This window comes from Spodoptera frugiperda, chromosome 14 (genome assembly GCF_023101765.2).
Source record: "Spodoptera frugiperda isolate SF20-4 chromosome 14, AGI-APGP_CSIRO_Sfru_2.0, whole genome shotgun sequence".
Taxonomy (NCBI): Eukaryota; Metazoa; Arthropoda; class Insecta; order Lepidoptera; family Noctuidae; genus Spodoptera; species Spodoptera frugiperda.
Genome location: NC_064225.1, coordinates 2,915,205 through 2,932,812, shown reverse-complemented (window position 1 = coordinate 2,932,812; position 17,608 = coordinate 2,915,205). Strand labels below are relative to the sequence as shown.

Genomic DNA, 17,608 nt, shown 5'->3' with positions numbered 1-17,608 from the left:
AGAAAAGTGCTGTCTGTACATTGAAAATAAAAATAAAAAAAATAGCAGGGGTTATTGTTACATAACAATAACCCCTGCTATTTCTCCTGGTTCGACATCGACATGATGTCGAACCCAAAAATGTAATTAACTTTTTTTTTGTCTGTTTGTCTGTTTGTCTGTTTGTCTGTTCGTCTGTGCGCGCTAATCTCAGAAACGGCTGATCCGAGTTGGATGCGGTTTTCACGAATATATTGTGGGATGCTTAAATTTACATTTAGTGTTTGTTTCATGTCAATCGGTTCATAAATAAAAAAGTTATGTCAAATTAAAGAATCACGTCGAACATTCTATGCTTATACCATTAATCTCCGCAACTATTTGACGGATTTGGTTGAAATTTGGTACAGATATAGTTTAGAACCTTAGAAAGGACATAGGATAGTTTTTATTTGTTTTCTATCGTTTTTATTATTAGTATTTGTTGGGTATCGGCCGAGCGCTTCGGTACTGTTGTGGAAATAGTGTACTATAAGTCGTATGATTATTTGTCTGCAGTGGTCCTGCTTATTCTAAATTGGTTTCGTTGTATTTGTCTATTAAAAAGTTTATTTGTTGGGTTTTCCTGGTTAAATTATTTAACGTAGGTTTAGTTTGATATCGATTATTAGTAGTTACTGTAGTTAGTTTGTTTAATAAAATTGTAAGTCTATAATTTATAAATTAATTAGATTTAAGTCGTTTCTTTTAAATTATTTAGTTTAAGCTTGGTTTGGCTTGGTATTATAGCATTGAGGATAGGTTGTAATATAATTTCTTTTTTAATTGTTATAAATTCGTAATTCGTAGCTTTCTTTAATTCTTTAGTTTTAAGTTAGTTTTCATCTTAAGTTCGGAAAGATTATAATATTTCTTTAGTTTAAGTCCGTTTTTAAACAATTTTTTCAATGCCCTAAGTGAGTATACATCTATTAAATTCAAACGCAGAGCTCATTATGTTGATTTTTGAGGAGTTCCCTAGAATATTTTCCACATCTCATTTTTGAAGAGATCCCGCGAAATCGGGAACTATGTGGTTAAAACCAAAAATTTGCCGGAAGTCACTATTCCACACGAACGAAGTCGCGGGCTATAATAAATCTGTAGAAGGGTCAATTCTGTTCATTGAAAATATAGAAAAAATAAATAGCAGGGTGCTACTGGGTCGATACCAAACCCAAATATGTGATTATTATTTTTTTGTCTGTCTGTCTATATATGTTCAGGCATCACGTGAAAACTAACGGTTTGATTTCGATGAAACTTGGTATAATTAACTTATTATCCTGGACATAAAATAGGTTACTTATTATCCTGGAAAAATACGTAGAAAAAAAAACTTTATTTTTCAGTTTTATTCTGCTCAACAGCAGTAGCTCAATAGAGGGATCTCCTTAATTATTATGGGCCTTGCCGTATTTGGGTCCAATAGATATTTATAAGATGTCATTTTCACAGTTACTCAAAATTGAGAAATAAAACTTCCACGCGAAGACCGACATCCGCGCGGACGGAGTCGCGGGCAGAAGCTAGTTATACATATAATTGTCATGAGATGTGACGTATTCGACGATGCCCACGGCCACTTTCTATTATCGCACCGCTCGTGATCAACAGGGAGTTCACGCTTACACATTGGAGCCCGAACAGAAATGAGAAATGGTCCCGTACAGTTCGGTTCCAGAGGAATTTCCTCCCACGGCCCCTCGATTGTGGAATGCGCTCCCTGCCGAGGTTTTCCCAGAAGGCTACAATATGGTGTACTTAAACAAGGAAGTGAATAGGTTATTTAAGAGTAGGCAAAGCGCATATAATAATAATTTCAGCGTGATTGATGGAAAAAACATCCGAACAAACTTTCACATTTTTAATAATATACTCGTATACAGATGTGTGATTATATAGTGCGGAGGCTTGTATATTCTTTTCTAAAACGTAATTAATCTGTAAACCTTCCTAAGAATAAAAAGTAAAATAAAAAACAGTTAATCCAGGAATCCAAGCTAAGACAGCTCATTATTCGCACTTCTAATCACTCAATAAACGAGACAATCAGTCATTAATACCTAAACTCTATACACATAACACTGAATAGCCTGAATAATACCCTCTAATTGGCACAAATCTACATAAATTCCCAATCGGTAACTGTTATCCAAACAAATCAATTGTCGATTCGACTAATCGATTGAATTAACAACTCGATTAAGAGGTATAATCGATATCTATCTGTCTGTTCTGAGTTAAACATTAGGGTCATACTTAGCGTCTTTTAACCTTGAAGGAATATTTAGGCAGAGGTGCTCATGGGGGTACGATATATCGAGATTTTCAGTAGGACTTTTTTAACGGGGAAATATCATCCAATGACTTCTCTCGTCTTGGGCGAGGCGAGAGAGAGTGTCAGACTCTTACTTACTGAAAACCACCCCGTTCCTACTCCTGTTTTTCGAGCCGGAGCCCCAGTAATCCGCAGCTCCGTTTCGGTGGGGTTAGGTAGGTTTTGATTCAAAATTCGGACATAGAAACCATGTAGCTTTTTTTGGTATTCCGAAAGTTCTTGGAAGTATTGAATATTAAATGTTTTTCTATTTATAAACGTGCCTTTTGTATAAATAAATGTAAATATTTGAAATATAAACATGCACTGCAAATATTTTTTAAAAGGCATCCGTTGTGGACTAAATATTCGTATCAATTTAATAGAAGTCTATTTTTCATTTCAGATATAGGTACATCACACTATCACATTAATATTAAAAAAAATATACACCACTTTTTGTTTTTTTTTTTATTTGAAAGGGTGAAAATCATCCAGCGGCTACAAACAATTTAATTGTGTACTTTTACCTATACAGTCGAACTGCACAGTTTTAACTAAATCGAATCACACACATCATAGACTGCATTAACCCTTTTGAGAGGGGGGGGAATCATCCAATGACTTCTCCCACCTAGGGCGAGGCGAGAGGGAGTGTCAAACTCTTACTGACTAATAAACCATCCCGTTCCTACTCCTGCTTTTCGAGCCGGAGCCCCGGTAACCTGTAATGTTGTCCGCAGCTCCGGGTATCTATACTTATACCCTGCCAATCCATTACTAACCACAATGATCAAACATTAAAAATTATGAAGGATGTACAATGTACATAAATGATAAATGATATTTATTTTGCAAATGGGTTACAATGTAACTCTTTTACACGTCAATCTCTTAAATAACTAGATGAGGCCGGCATTTCCTATCGGACTACTCTGAGAAGAAATGCCGAAACAAACTCAGAGTACATATCTTGAAATATCTTTTTTTAACACTCAATTCACACCCCAATCTAACCACTAGCCAAAACCAATCTCCCAACACGCATTTACACCGATTAGTCGATGTTCCCATTACAATGCCATAGCTCCCATTCCCAACTATATCCCCAGGAGTCCAGCATTGGGCTTAATAGTAATTATGTCACGACTGTTGATTGCGGCCGGTCATAAATTATTACAGTTCATAAACTCTCATGGTGGATATTCATTTAATTTGTGAATCCAAGTGTGAACGGTTTCAATGATGACGCTGAAATAGGCGGTTTGGGATTTGTTTGTGTGTGTGTGTGGGTGTGTGTGAGAAGTGGGTTTTGGAGCGGTTGCAGTTTAGTGTTTTTTTTTTTATGGAGTGGGCAAGTAATTGAGATAATCGTGATAAAGGGGTTTGGGTAAAGTTGGCGTCGTTTTGAAGTTGAGCGGCCAGTGATGAAACTTAAATATTATGAAAGAACAGAATACAGCGATCAAAACCTATTATGACCATATTTTTCTAAACCATATCGGAACTGAGATATTTGGTTTTATATTGGTCATTGAAATCGAAGAAGTTATTAAATGTTATTGCACTCTTTTGGGTGTCTGCCATATTTTTTTAGGAATGCTAAATAAAATAATTCAAATACAGTGACGTAGATGAATCGGACAGACCCAGCGTACAAAAAAATAAAAATAAAATAACGGTGCATTTTGTATCTATTGCCGACGCAGCTTAAATCGTGTTGGCGGCACTCGTCGTAGATCGTATAATTTGACAGGCTGCTGTTCGCATATAATGTCCATTATATGGTACATGGGATGGGGCAGATATCAAAATAATCTGACTCCGCCGGCACAATTTTTAGATACTATTATTCGACATGACATTGAGAACGAAATGAACGAAGAAAGTTAACATGTAAATCTGTTTTTAAAAATCATGTAATAAATGCAATAAGGTATAATACTGTGTTTTTATTATTTCCTACGGCCCAATACTAATGTCACATTGACAGACGAGGGGTCGAGAAACAGTAAAGCCAATAACTAATATCAATCTTCTAATAATATACAATAACTAAGATTTTTTTCACACAGGACGGTATTTGAAGTATTTATAGAGACTACATTTTTAAATTCTTCAAACTCAAATATCTCAGCTTTGATATAACTTAGGATAAAAATAATTGAACATATATGTGTAATGAACACAGCAGAACAAAGTAACATGAAAATTATTGGTGGCCGCTGAAAAAAAAAATGACGCCACAAGTCCATACAAAGTTACTCAAACCCCTTTATTTGCACTTTTTATTTGTATAGGTAGGTACTATACTTTATTATTATGCTTTAGGTGGGTAGGTTACATAGGTAAGTTACATAATATTTCTATAGGTTTTATATAGGTTAGGTAGGCGAGCATGGGTAGCTCACTGCTCGACCAGAACCAGACCCGTTCTCTGTGCGTACAGCGCATCGAGTTCCACGCGCGCTTTAAAGAGCCATCAGACCACCACAGATGGGGCCCAATAGGGCTGATGCCCGACCCAGAGCTACGGACTACTTATCCGGTTACCGTGGCTCCGGCTCGAAAACCAGGTGTAGAAACAGGGTGCTTTTTAGTCAGTGAGAGTCTCAAAGCAGGAGAAGTCATTGAATTATTTTCCCCTCCTCAAAAAAGGGATATAATTTTGTAATGCACATTTCACCAAGAGTGTCAAAAATCATAGCGCATATTATGAGTCCCTTGTAACAGGAGGCGATTGTCATTTTACATCGGATCTGGAAATTCTCGAAAAACCGAAAAAACAATGCTTAACGGGAATCAAACTTTAGACTCCTCGCTCTTATAATCATTCAATTTAGGAGGTAGTCTCCCCCCAGTCTGGCCAACTCTAGCAAAAAACTAGTACCTAGCTAATATTATCCTTATACCTAACATTTAGGTACCATATCTAAGTCAACAAACAGTCCCGAGACGACCTAAAAAAATATAATCTATTCACTAAAACTATTTCTCATAAACACATTCCATTCGCGAAATCCTGCCACAGGTAACATACTAGAACGAACTGCTACAGAAAAAAAACTAATAAATTTTACGTAAGCTAAAAAGGATTCAAGGATATCCTTTCGCAATTCGTGTACTTTTATCCAACAAGATAACAGTTGATATAAGGAAAGAAGCCATTTCACCTTAGAATAACAATACGCGCAAAATATAGTATGCCCTTAAGATTTGTTCGAGCGGAAAAAAGACTACTGCTTACTATTTCTTTGTAAGTGCGCATAACGAATCGATGCCTATCTAGGGACCATTAAATGTACTGTGTGATTGGATTTTCGGATTTATATTTGAATATTTTAAGGTTTTATAGTGACTACGTGAAATTAAATGCTGTAAGTAAACGCCTGATGGTAATTAATAGCAATGAATGTAATAGAATCTTTGCTATGAAAACTACGGCAGGCATTGGTCGTTTGTTTTGATGATTTGTTATTCTAAGATATTAATAATTAAATAATGCATTACAAGATTATTAGTATTATATGCATATCTAAATTGTGGTTATCTTATTTTAAGATATTAATTAACTTCCTATGAATATTTAATTTTGATACCATGATTTGTGTTTGAGTGACTTTGAGCCCCTCTTCCGCTTAAAACCTAGGTACTTCTGTGGGTCTAATGCACTAGAGATAGACCTACCTTTTCCATACATACATAACCTCACGCCTGTCTCCCACAGAGAGAGGCAGAGACAATGGAACGCCAATTGCTACGAATCTTACATACCTATTTACTTCTTTTGCTTCATCAGCAGCCTTTTTATGCATGCTTGTCGGTTAAGGGTACTTTTAAATTTACCTACTGTTTATTAATATATTAAATATTAAATACTAAAAACCACAATCCTTTATTCGTTCTATCTCTTCATTTGATTTGCTTAAAGAACGAACCGTACAAATAAAAAAAGCACAACAAAACAGCAAAAACATTAATTTACCCCGTACAAAAAGTACAACAATCGAAGCACTCAGATTCTTTAAATCCACATTTCACTTCGAGGTTCATTCTCATCGATAAAAGTTCAACACAATTTATTAAGCCGTTCCGACTACAGTAACTGTTTATCTTGATGATTTGTTGCCAATCCTTTCTCGATTAAAGTCAGCAGTCGAGTTTTTAATCGATTGAACAATTATAGGTAGTGAGTTGCTTCTGGTTGTTCATTCGATTATTTTGTTTGGTTGATTTAATTGTCTTTTTTTCGGTGTAGTGTAGACTACAGCTATTCTATTGTGTTGATTGTTATTTTTAGTTTCGTAGCGGTTTTAAATATGAAAGAATTTGTACCTTTAAAACAAAGAAGGTTCAGGACGGCAAGGGTGTCTTTCATTGGCGTATTGGTAGCATTCGGAGCTGCGGACTACCTACCGTGGTTCTGGGGTTTACTGGGACTCTGGCTAGAAGGGCAGGACTAAGAATGGGGCAGTTTTAGTCAGTAAGAGTCAGACCAGCCTCGCCCAAGGCGGGAGAATTCATTGGTTGATTTCTCCTATTAAAAAGAAAACGTATCGGTAGCATTGCCCCTCCTCGGACTTGTGTTTTGGATACCTACTTAATTTTTAAGTGCCCCCAGTGCATCTGTGTGTGGCGACACAGAGATTAAAAACACAACATGTTACATCCTTACATACGCCGAAATTTAGACAGAATTCGACATTGGCAGACAATTTGTTAGGGGGCGAGCCTATTGCAGTCTCTGTGTTATAATATTCTATGCTGCAGTGTTGCTATTTTTTTTTCTTGGCATTGACCTACCTGCCTTATAGTCAAAGCAACACTGCTCAGCTCTTTAGCAAATAAAACTATAATAATACCTAAGTAAACAATTTCTTATTTCAATGAACTCCATTTCAAATCTCCAACTAACAGTTTTATCAATGGCATTGACACTAATAATGGGTTTTCTTGTATGTATTATAAGCCTAATGCACATCAACATTTAAAATATTTTGATTGAAATGTTTAGGCTTATCTCACCTACCTTCCTACTAAAAATATGAACATACGTAGGTAACGTACTTATTTACTAGCTCTCCACAATCTCCATTGCAGATTCAACAGATATTGTTATCTACACTCTATTTTTTATCTCAAAATTGAGATTTTTATCTTACACTGTGGGCTTGCGAAATTGTTTTATGTATTTTAAGATTCAACTACATCTACATCGCAAATAAAACCTAGTTTATGATGAAAACAAAATATTTTATACTTATATACAAGGTAATTAATTTATTTTTGTTTATTTCACTGAATTTATAAACACTCCTTCGAAATTGTAAAAATTAAGTATTAAGTATCAAAAATACAATTTCTCATGAACGCAGCGTCAAACAATCGTTATGATTGGTCTACGCTCACGGCAGGAAATTACAACCAATCGTAGCCAACCAGCCATTTTCCTCAAACTGTCAAACGCAAATGTCAAACAATTCTGAAACAAATCTCAAGAATTTTGCGATAATTCTCACAAAAGTGTAAGAAATATTAGTCAAATTCTAATTTACAATGTCGGAAAATGGGCACGATGCGTAAGAAAACTCAAGTGTCGTTCGTGATCAGAGACGAGGAGGAACGACGGCATAAAAATGGTGTTAGTTCACTGCAACTTGATCCAATACAGGGAAGACTGTATTCGGCCGGCAGGGATGGTATTATTCGTGTGTGGAGTACTGCGAACGGAGTCCAAGACCGGTACATCCAGAGTATGGAGCACCACACCGACTGGGTGAACGATATAGTGTTATGTTGCGGCGGTAAAAACTTAATTAGCGCTTCGTCGGATACGACTGTAAAGGTATGGAATGCCCCTAAAGGCTTTTGTATGTCGACTTTACGGACTCATAAGGACTATGTACGGACTTTAGCGTACGCTAAGGACAAGGAGCAAGTCGCCAGCGCGGGCCTGGACAGGGCAATCTTTCTTTGGGACGTAAACACATTGACAGCTCTAACGGCCAGTAACAACACTGTAACAACATCAAGTCTTGTTGGCAACAAGGAGTCCATATACAGTTTGGCTATGAACCCTCCTGGGACGATCTTAGTGAGTGGTTCTACAGAGAAAGTACTCCGTGTGTGGGATCCAAGAAACTGTTCAAGACTTATGAAGTTAAAAGGACATGCGGACAATGTTAAAGCTTTAGTCGTAAGCAGAGATGGCACACAGTGTGTATCGGGCAGCTCCGACGGAACAATTAAATTATGGTCCCTATCACAGCAACGGTGTGTCTCCACCATAAGAGTGCATTCCGAAGCTGTATGGGCCTTGTTAGCTACCGAAACCTTCTCACACATCATATCCGGTGGAAGAGACAGGCTAGTCATTATAACAGAGTTACGAAACCCTGATAATTTTATGATAGTATGTGAAGAAACTGCCCCTATACTTAAACTATGCTTTACTGCGGACCAAAGTGGGGTTTGGGTGTCGACATCCGAATCCGATGTCCGTTGCTGGAAACTGCCCCCACTAAATTCTTTAGACATGTATAATCAGAATAATTATAATACTAACAATGTGTACCAAACACAGCCTTTACACAACATTCCTGGCGGACCTGCGATCAAACATTACACAGTATTAAATGACAAAAGACATGTGGTAACAAAGGATACCGCAAACAACGTAGCATTATATGATGTGCTTAAAGCTTGTAAAGTAGAAGATTTAGGAGAAGTAGATTATGAGGAAGAAGTGAAGAAACGATTTAAGATGGTTTACGTACCGAATTGGTTCAACGTAGATTTGAAGACAGGAATGTTAACAATACACTTGGGTCAAGACGAGACAGATTGTTTGAGTGCATGGGTGAGCGCAAAAGAAGCTGGATTAACTACGGAGAATGATCAGAAGGTGAACTTCGGAGCTCTACTGCTGCAGGCCCTCTTGGATCATTGGAATCATCCGAATAGAGTGAACGAGGCGGGACAGAGAGTGATTGGGAACAATTACTTTAGTGTACCGCAACACACTCCTCTCATATTTAGCGAAGTTGGTGGAAGGACTCTTTATAGATTGCAAGTGAGTATTATTCATCATTAGTATGCTTTTCCATCAGAGATGTGCTATGTAGCTATGCTATGAAAATGTTATAAAGCTGTGAAACTATGTGACAATTTCCACTGATATAGTAAGCTATGTAGCCGTGCGAGGAAGATGCGCAGCTCGAGTATGTAATGTATCAACAGTAGAGAAGCCATCCATAGCATGCATCTTTCCATTTAAAAAACATAGCTTAACTGAGTCTATTTCAACCAGTATTAAGCTATGTGTACCAATGAATATGATGTGTGGAAGCCAAACACATCCACAGCAACATAGAATAGTACATCTCTGGTGGAAAAGAACCCATATAATCATATCAGCCACAAAACATCCACAGCCAAATATAGGCTCCCACAAAACATCCACTATGGAATGTGACTGTCCCTAATGACTACCAGATCGGCTAGTATAATGATTTATTTAATTTAGTTCTATTTAAACACTCGTTATTGTAATGATAATAACAATTAAACATTGGTTAGTCTATTAGTTACCTATTTATTTATTTATTAAATTCTTATCAGTCAAACTAGTTGGTGTTAAATACAAAATAATAAAACCAGTAATTCTATTACCTATGTAGTTGTTTGTCAATATGTATAATACACAATAATGTCAAAATTACTTTATCAGCTGATCCCATACCACATATCATAGTAATATACAGGGCTGAAAAATCATGTGGTATTTTTGCCTGGCATTATTTTGACCAAACATTTAGTAAAATCTGATGAATTTGGAAAAGTACAACGATTTAAGAATGCTATATCGACACCCGCTAAGTATAAGTATGTATCTGCCAGATACACGAAATGGTTTTTATTGCATTTTTAGCTTCAACGTACCTGTATCTATCCAATAAAAAAATATCAAAAAAATTGTAACAGCCGAACATGGTTTTTTTCAGACGCATAAGTATTTATCTGAATTAGCTAGGAAATAAATACAACGTACAAATATGTAAGTTCCAGTTAAATAGTAGTACGCGGGGGGATCGAGACGCGGGGTGCGGGCATCTGCCGCTCGCTCAGTTCTTCGCGGTAACAGCGAGCGGCACGCGCGAGCGGTGCGTTATATTTTATTAATATAGTGAACGCTATAAATTCTTAGTATCGTTAAAGCAAAATGCAAATAAAAGGCGACAGAATCTCACCATGTCACCACCAAATGAGATTTATTCGTCACCTAGACAAAGTAAGTCCTAATGATAATTATTATGGAATTTTAGCCATTCCCGGTACATATGTATCTACGTAGTTACACATTTATACACTGGATTCAATTTTAATTGTAAAATGTATCTAGGCACTTAACTACTTATTCCATGGATATCGCGTAAAATATTCGATAAATATTCCATTGAAAAAGTGTGGATGTGGCAGTTAGAGTATTTTGATACATTCTAAGACCGGAGTAAAATTATCTATGTGTTATAAAACAAAACCATAAACCTTTACAAACAAAATTTCCTTGTAAACATAAACTGTACTTAATTTTAAACTCAGTTACCAAATTTCAAACCATAAATCCTTAAAATGACAAAGATATGACAATTTATAATTTTTGCAATCTTAAATTCGCTCTCCTGTAAAATTTAACTTTTTCAGTTACTTACTTATACTTAGGACGTGTCGATATATACTATGCTACAAAGATGTAATAAATAAGCTGTGAAACTATGTGAGCATTCCACTGATAACCACTAAGCTAGGTAGCCTTGCGAGGAAGATGCGCAGTTCGAGTAACTATACGATGTACCGATAGTAGGGAAGCCATCCAAAGCACACATCCGTCACACGCATCTTTCCATATAAAAAACATAGCTTAGCTGAGTCTGTAGCCATCAGTGTTAAGCTATGTGTACCAATGAATATGATTGATGGACACATCCATAGCAACATAGCATACCACATTTTGGTAGAAAAGTACCCTTAATTTAGTATGTCTCACGGAAGTAATAATATCATAATTGATTAATTAGATAATTTAATTAATTTTATAACTGTAATTATTCATTTGATATACAGGGTTAAAGGGTAAGTCGACCTAAATCCTTTAAGACGTGATAGTTTACATCATTCCTGACTGATTTGACCATGGGACCCCATATCCCAAACTTAACCGTTTTCAAATTATCGGCATTTTAACTTTTTTGATAAAATTTCCCATTTTTTTGGCTATTTCTCCCTTGTTTTGTCTTTCGTGGCTAAATTTTGTTTTGTTTTTGCTTTTTTTGTGTAGTAGATTAGTTGCTTTATTATTTAGAAAACTAAAACTGTAAATAACTGTACCAACTGAGTCGTAGCAGACGATCGAATGTTAAAAAAAGTAAATAAATTTGTGATAAGTTGTTTTTCTTTGTAAGATATTTAAAAAAAAATCTATGACAACTGTTCTGCAAATGTGCGTTAAAATATCTACAATTCTTCAGCTTTCTGATAAGGTATAACATGATAGGGAATAATTTGAATTCTTTGCCAAAACATCGATGAAGTACTACAAGGTAATATAATAAGAATATCGATATTTAAGCTTCAAATTTAACTTGAGTCAGATAACAAAATAAAACAAACTGGTTCACTTCACTTCAGAAGGAGTGTCAGGGAGTGGCTTTTTTTTGAGTGGAGAAAATCATCCAATGTCTTCTCCCACCTTGGGCGAGGCGAGAGGGAGTGTCAGACTCTTACTGACTAAAAAACACCCTGTTCCTTTTCCTGCTTTTCGAGCCGGAGCCCCGGTAAACCCGCTAGGTAGTCCGCAGCTCCGGATCAGGCATCAGCCCTACTGGGCCCCATCTGTGGTGGTCTGATGGCTCTTTGAGGCGCGCGCGGAACGCTACGCGTCGACACAATGTGGACCCTCCACATTGTGTCAAAGTTAAGTTGACCACCTAAGCCTTGCATGTGGAAAGCAATAAAGTATTGAATATTGAGTATCACCATGTATTTCCAATGGTTTCCAGGTTGGTGATGCCGGTGGGGAAACAGAAGGCAACCTCTTAGTGGAGACTGTGCCGTCGTGGGTGGTGGACGTGGCGATAGAGATGGCGGCCCCCAAGCTGAACAAATTGCCTTTCTATTTGCTACCACACTCCAGCTGTCAGAGCAAACAGGATCGGCAAAAGAAGGTATTGGTTTGTTTCATTTTTATAAATATGTTACGCTATTTACTCTCTGCTCTGCTTGGATGTATGACTGCCTCGTTGGTCGAATGGTCGCCATTGCGACTGCCGGGCAAAGGATCTCAGATTCGATTCCCGTGTCGGCTAAAGTATGACTGGGCTTTTTTTTTATTTTTCGACAGTTTCTCAGTACTAGCACGGAGTCTGGAGTTGTGTTCGGTGTATGGCAATAGATTCGCCCCCTATTACAGGGACTTATATAACAATTAGTGAAAATTGGGTGTACATTGTACAGTGGCATTACGTATCATAATGTGCACCTCTGTGTTTCGGGCGGGGTGTCCATGGTCGGCGGCGATTGCTTACCATCACGTAATCCATCTGCCTTAACGAGCAGACGGATCGACACCGGCTTATATCATAAACAAAAGATATAACCTACGTCATAACATGTTACAGGACCGTCTAGTAGCAAATGACTTCATCCAATGCCGTAAGGTGGCTGAACACGTGGTGGAAAAGATCGTCGGTGGTGGCGACGTGAACGGTGCGAGCGCGGGCAGTGGTCGCGCCAGCGCCAATGAGGACAGCGGCAACGACGCGCCGGAGGAACGAGTCGAGTTGCTGTGCTGTGATCAGGTAAACTATTATTTTATGGTGCTATAAGGATCTACATACATACATATCGTCACGTATTTAATCCCCGAAGGGGTAGGCAGAGGTGCGGTTTTTCGAAAATTTCTCAGTAGTAGCACGGAGTCTGGAAATGTGCCCGGTATATGGCAATAGGCTCACCACCTATTACATGGGACTTACAACATACACTGTGGCATTACGTGCCATAATGTGCACCTCTGCCTATAGGGATCTGTCTTTTTATTTAATGGTATGGAACCCTGAAAAATAGGATTGGGGTGCTTTTCCACAAGAAATATGCTATGTAGCTATACTACGAGCAAGGGTAGCTCGCCGCCCGACCAAAACCAGACCCGTGCGTGCGGCGCGTTGCGTTCCGCGCGCGCCTCAAAGAGCCATCAGACCACCACAGATGGGGCCCAGTAGTGATGCTTTGTTCCGGATAAATACCTAGCGGGTTTACCGGGGCTCCGGCTTGAAAAGCAGGAGAGGGAATGGGTTGGTTTTTAGTCAGTAAAAGTCTGACACTCCCTCTCGCACTCTCCCTCGCCTTGGGTAAGGCGGGAGAAGTCATTGAATCAGGGTTTCCCAAATGGGTTAAGACCCATTGGTGGGTTGCAACTTGCAAGCGAATTTTTAGTGGGTCTTGTCTGTAGAAAGACATGTAACCAACCATTCTATATTTTATTTTTCATATTGGTAACGGTTTAATACCCTGAAGGTTGGTCCTGATTTTAGAGACTTAATTTAGATAGATCATAGTCCGGACTACTTTGAGAAAATTGAATGATTTTCCCCACCCAAAAAAAAAAAGTAAATCATCCCCACAAAACACAAGAGAAAATCATAGTGAATTAAAAAAATTGTCTTGATACAAGTTTGTAATATTTCCAGGTGCTGGACCCCAACATGGACCTCAGAACGGTCCGCCATTTCATTTGGAAATCCAACGTAGAGTTCACACTACACTACAGAGTTCTAAAACAATGAAACAAACCTATTTACTCAGATCAATTCAGGAAATACTGCACTTTCCATTGCATGTTTAGACAGTGAAACAAGTGTTTAAAGGTGATATCAGAAAATAAAGTGTTTAAAGTACCGCTTTCCAAAATATAGTGTTAAAAGTACCGTTATCCAGAAAAAATTGTGTTAAAAGTACCGTTATCCAGAAAAAATAGTGTCAAAAGTATCGTTATCCAGAAAATAAAGTGTTAAAATTACCTTTATACAGAAAATAATTGTGTTTAAAGTACTACAGTCCAGAAAAATATTGTTAAAGTACCTACCGTTATCCAGAAGAAATTGTGTTAAAAGTACTGTTATCCAGAACTTAGTGTTAAAGTACCGATGTTCAGAATAAATAGTGTTAAAAGTACCATTTTCAGAAAAATAAGTGTTAAAAGTACTGCTACTAGTGAAGTTCTTTTATTTTTTCGGTATCTTACAGTGTCTATGAGTTTTATATGCTTTGTTGAGTGAGAAGGAAGATGGTTATAATTATTCAAGAGGGAAAGAGATTGCGATAATTACGGAGTTTTCCTTGCTGATATTTTTCTTTGCGGGTTTTTTCAGCTTCTGTTGTAATTAGGATGTTTCTGTAGTCAAATATACACTGCCTTCAACTTTATTTACTATACATACTGTATACAAATACTAGCGTCTGCCAGCGGCTTCGCCCGCGTTCCCTGGGGATAAAAAGTATCCTATGTATTATTCCAGATCATAATCTACCCCTGTTCCAAATTTCATACCGTACCCTTCAGCCGTTTTGAAGTGATTGAGTAACAAACATACACATAAACTCACAAACTTTGGCATTTTTAATATTAGTAAGATTTTCAATTTAAAAAAGTATTTATTCAGTTTTGACTACTTTGAAACATCCTTAAAGCCTTGTATTTGAATGAAGGATAACTATATAGTTATTATTCACGAAAGTTGTCATTCAATAATCATCTGTATTGGCTTTAGTTAAGGTTTAATATTCGATGTACTAGAAGATGAAACAGCGAAAATGACTCTTATTGCCGTAGAATAAAGATTGTAATACTTAAATATGATACGTTATGTAACTTGTAATAGATAACTATTCAAACAGATATAACTAAAAAGAAAGATTTTTTCCAATGTCCGTCTAGGAAATTCATTAAAAATATTAGATACGTATTTTTTTCTTTTCTTGCTATAACTTTCGAGATTGTATTGGGTTGAAATTAATGTCCTATGATCTTAATCATTTTATACTTTTGCTGCTACGGAACCCTTCATGGGCGAGTCCGACTCGCACTTGGCCGGTTTTTATAATTTAAATCATTTTTGATTTCGTGTTACTCAGCCTTAAGCAGTTGATTACAACGAGTATTACACCAAATAAACATTTAATTCATAATTTTCATTTAATAAAACCAAATGCGGCTTTCGGAGACTATCCGTTTACACCCTGTATATTTTCTTGCTAATATTTTTTCAATCTGTAACTGACGGACTAAAAGTGCTATTGTTACATAAAAAATGTGTATTTAACAAATATATTTGAAAGAAACAAAAGCTAAAGAATGCTTGGAAAATATTATTGAAAGGAACTTATTCTATTTGGAACACAAAACAATTTTTGCACATAAATATTGTGCTATGATTGGTTCATTGTAAAAACTATAGACTAAAAGTGTTATTATAATATCCAATATTTAAAAATGTGAAATATAGAATAGTATAAACAAAAATCTGTTCCTCATTAATTCATTATAACCCAATTAAAAATTATCTGCATTTTAATAACGTATTCTCATTGGCCCGATACTTATGTAAGTGACCAATAAGAATGCGGTATTCGAGCTGTCACATTTGGCGCCATGTTTGACAGTTCACGCAATATTAAAAACAAAATGGCGATTTTATATGATACCTACATAATACATATTATTGTGGCGTGTCAGTCCGGTAGAGTGACTGGCCCTTATTATAAATAAACTTAAAAGAAGGCTTTAAAGATTACAATATATTATAATCAGGCTGATAGGTAACTTGTAAAATCATATACCGTAAAACGGGGTGAATAGATACAGAAGAGGGGTGAATAAATGTTGGGAAAATATTCTAACATCTATTCACCCCGTTTTACCGTACTTGTTAATGTCTCCTACAACAATAATTACTTAAAAATAATATCACATATACAGGTTCAATGGAAATGTGCTTACATAGTTAATTTATAGAACTCGTACTTGTTGTACCATTAACATACCTAAACATTTTGCCCATAGACTAAATAGGTATACAGTGTTCATTAAGTCCATATACATAGCTATTATGTAGATTAAACAAAAAAAAAGATGTATCCTTTATAACAGATCATAGTATATAAAATTATAGTCAATAAAAAATATGTTAATCATCAGGAATTTAATTATTGAAGCTAGCTTTTAAAGTAAAAAATGGTGTGGTCTAAAAGATAAATATAACAAATTATCGCAAAAATACTTCGAAATTATAAATAGCTGTGTATATTAAGTAAGACATATTAAAGAAAATAAGAATATAAAAATTTGGTACGAGCATCCAAGTAAACTATTAGATAAGGGTAATTTCATTGGCGAAAATGTATCGAATTATAGAGAAAAGCTTTCTATTTACGTTCTTACTTAAATTGACAAATTAATCTAAACTAAAAAGTCTATTTATTTCAAATAGACCGGGAAGGCACTTTTGAATGTCAAAACAAATATTACAATATTAAAAAAAATGTCTGTCTGTCGGTCAGTTCTCTAGTAAAGCTATTTGCTCGTTCCAAAGTGTAGATTCCTATGGAGAAGAACGAGCAAATGTCCTTATCACCCAAACTTTAAAAAATATCTTCTGTCCTTTTATTTCTTACCTACTTTCATTTGTTTTTGGACTTGAAAAGACTAGGTGGTAATCGGTATTATTGGCCTCTTGAAATAACTACTACTATAGTACCTATAGTTATAATTACTTATATTGGGATATTTTATCAAACTGGTATGCATTTGTTGTGCATTTCTGCCTCTGCCTACCCTAACTTCTATTAAAAGGTATGATATGATAATCTTATAAGTTCACTTAATTCGTTTTACTGTATTTTATTTAAGTGATACCTATGTAAACTTTAGTATTATAGGACCTATCCTATCTGAATTTCATTCTTTAATGTACCATTATGAATTCTTTGACTGTACTTTTTTCACAGTATGATAGGAAAACTGCATGAAATGGATCGTAGCTACTAAATAGTCCTCAGAAAATAGGTTTTATTGAAGACATTATTGTCACAATAATAAGAACACAAGTTGTTGACGCGAAAGATAATTTTGTAGATATTCTAGTGATGTCTACTGTAATTTGGGACATGCTTGTAATTATACAATTTGAAATAAAGTTGTTAATTTAAGTGGTA

General features: G+C 36.1%; 1 protein-coding gene across 1 annotated transcript; it reads left to right on the top strand.

The window, feature by feature from the left end:
* Positions 1–7,779: 7,779 nt before the first annotated feature.
* Positions 7,780–15,294, top strand: LOC118279272 (WD repeat-containing protein 48 homolog). The gene is made up of 4 exons (XM_035598916.2): positions 7,780–9,410; positions 12,397–12,561; positions 13,015–13,194; positions 14,086–15,294. The coding sequence occupies exons 1-4, from the start codon at positions 7,905–7,907 to the stop codon at positions 14,179–14,181; spliced, it is 1,947 nt and encodes a 648-aa protein (XP_035454809.1). The 5' UTR covers positions 7,780–7,904; the 3' UTR covers positions 14,182–15,294.
* The last annotated feature ends 2,314 nt before the right edge of the window (positions 15,295–17,608 follow it).

Bases quoted from the DNA above. Each gene is read 5' to 3' on its own strand.
- LOC118279272 (XM_035598916.2), top strand. From the start codon at position 7,905: ATGGGCACGATGCGTAAGAAAACTCAAGTGTCGTTCGTGATCAGAGAC. The intron at 9,411-12,396 runs GTGAGTATTATT...AATGGTTTCCAG, and splicing joins GGACTCTTTATAGATTGCAA to GTTGGTGATGCCGGTGGGGA. The intron at 12,562-13,014 runs GTATTGGTTTGT...AACATGTTACAG, and splicing joins AACAGGATCGGCAAAAGAAG to GACCGTCTAGTAGCAAATGA.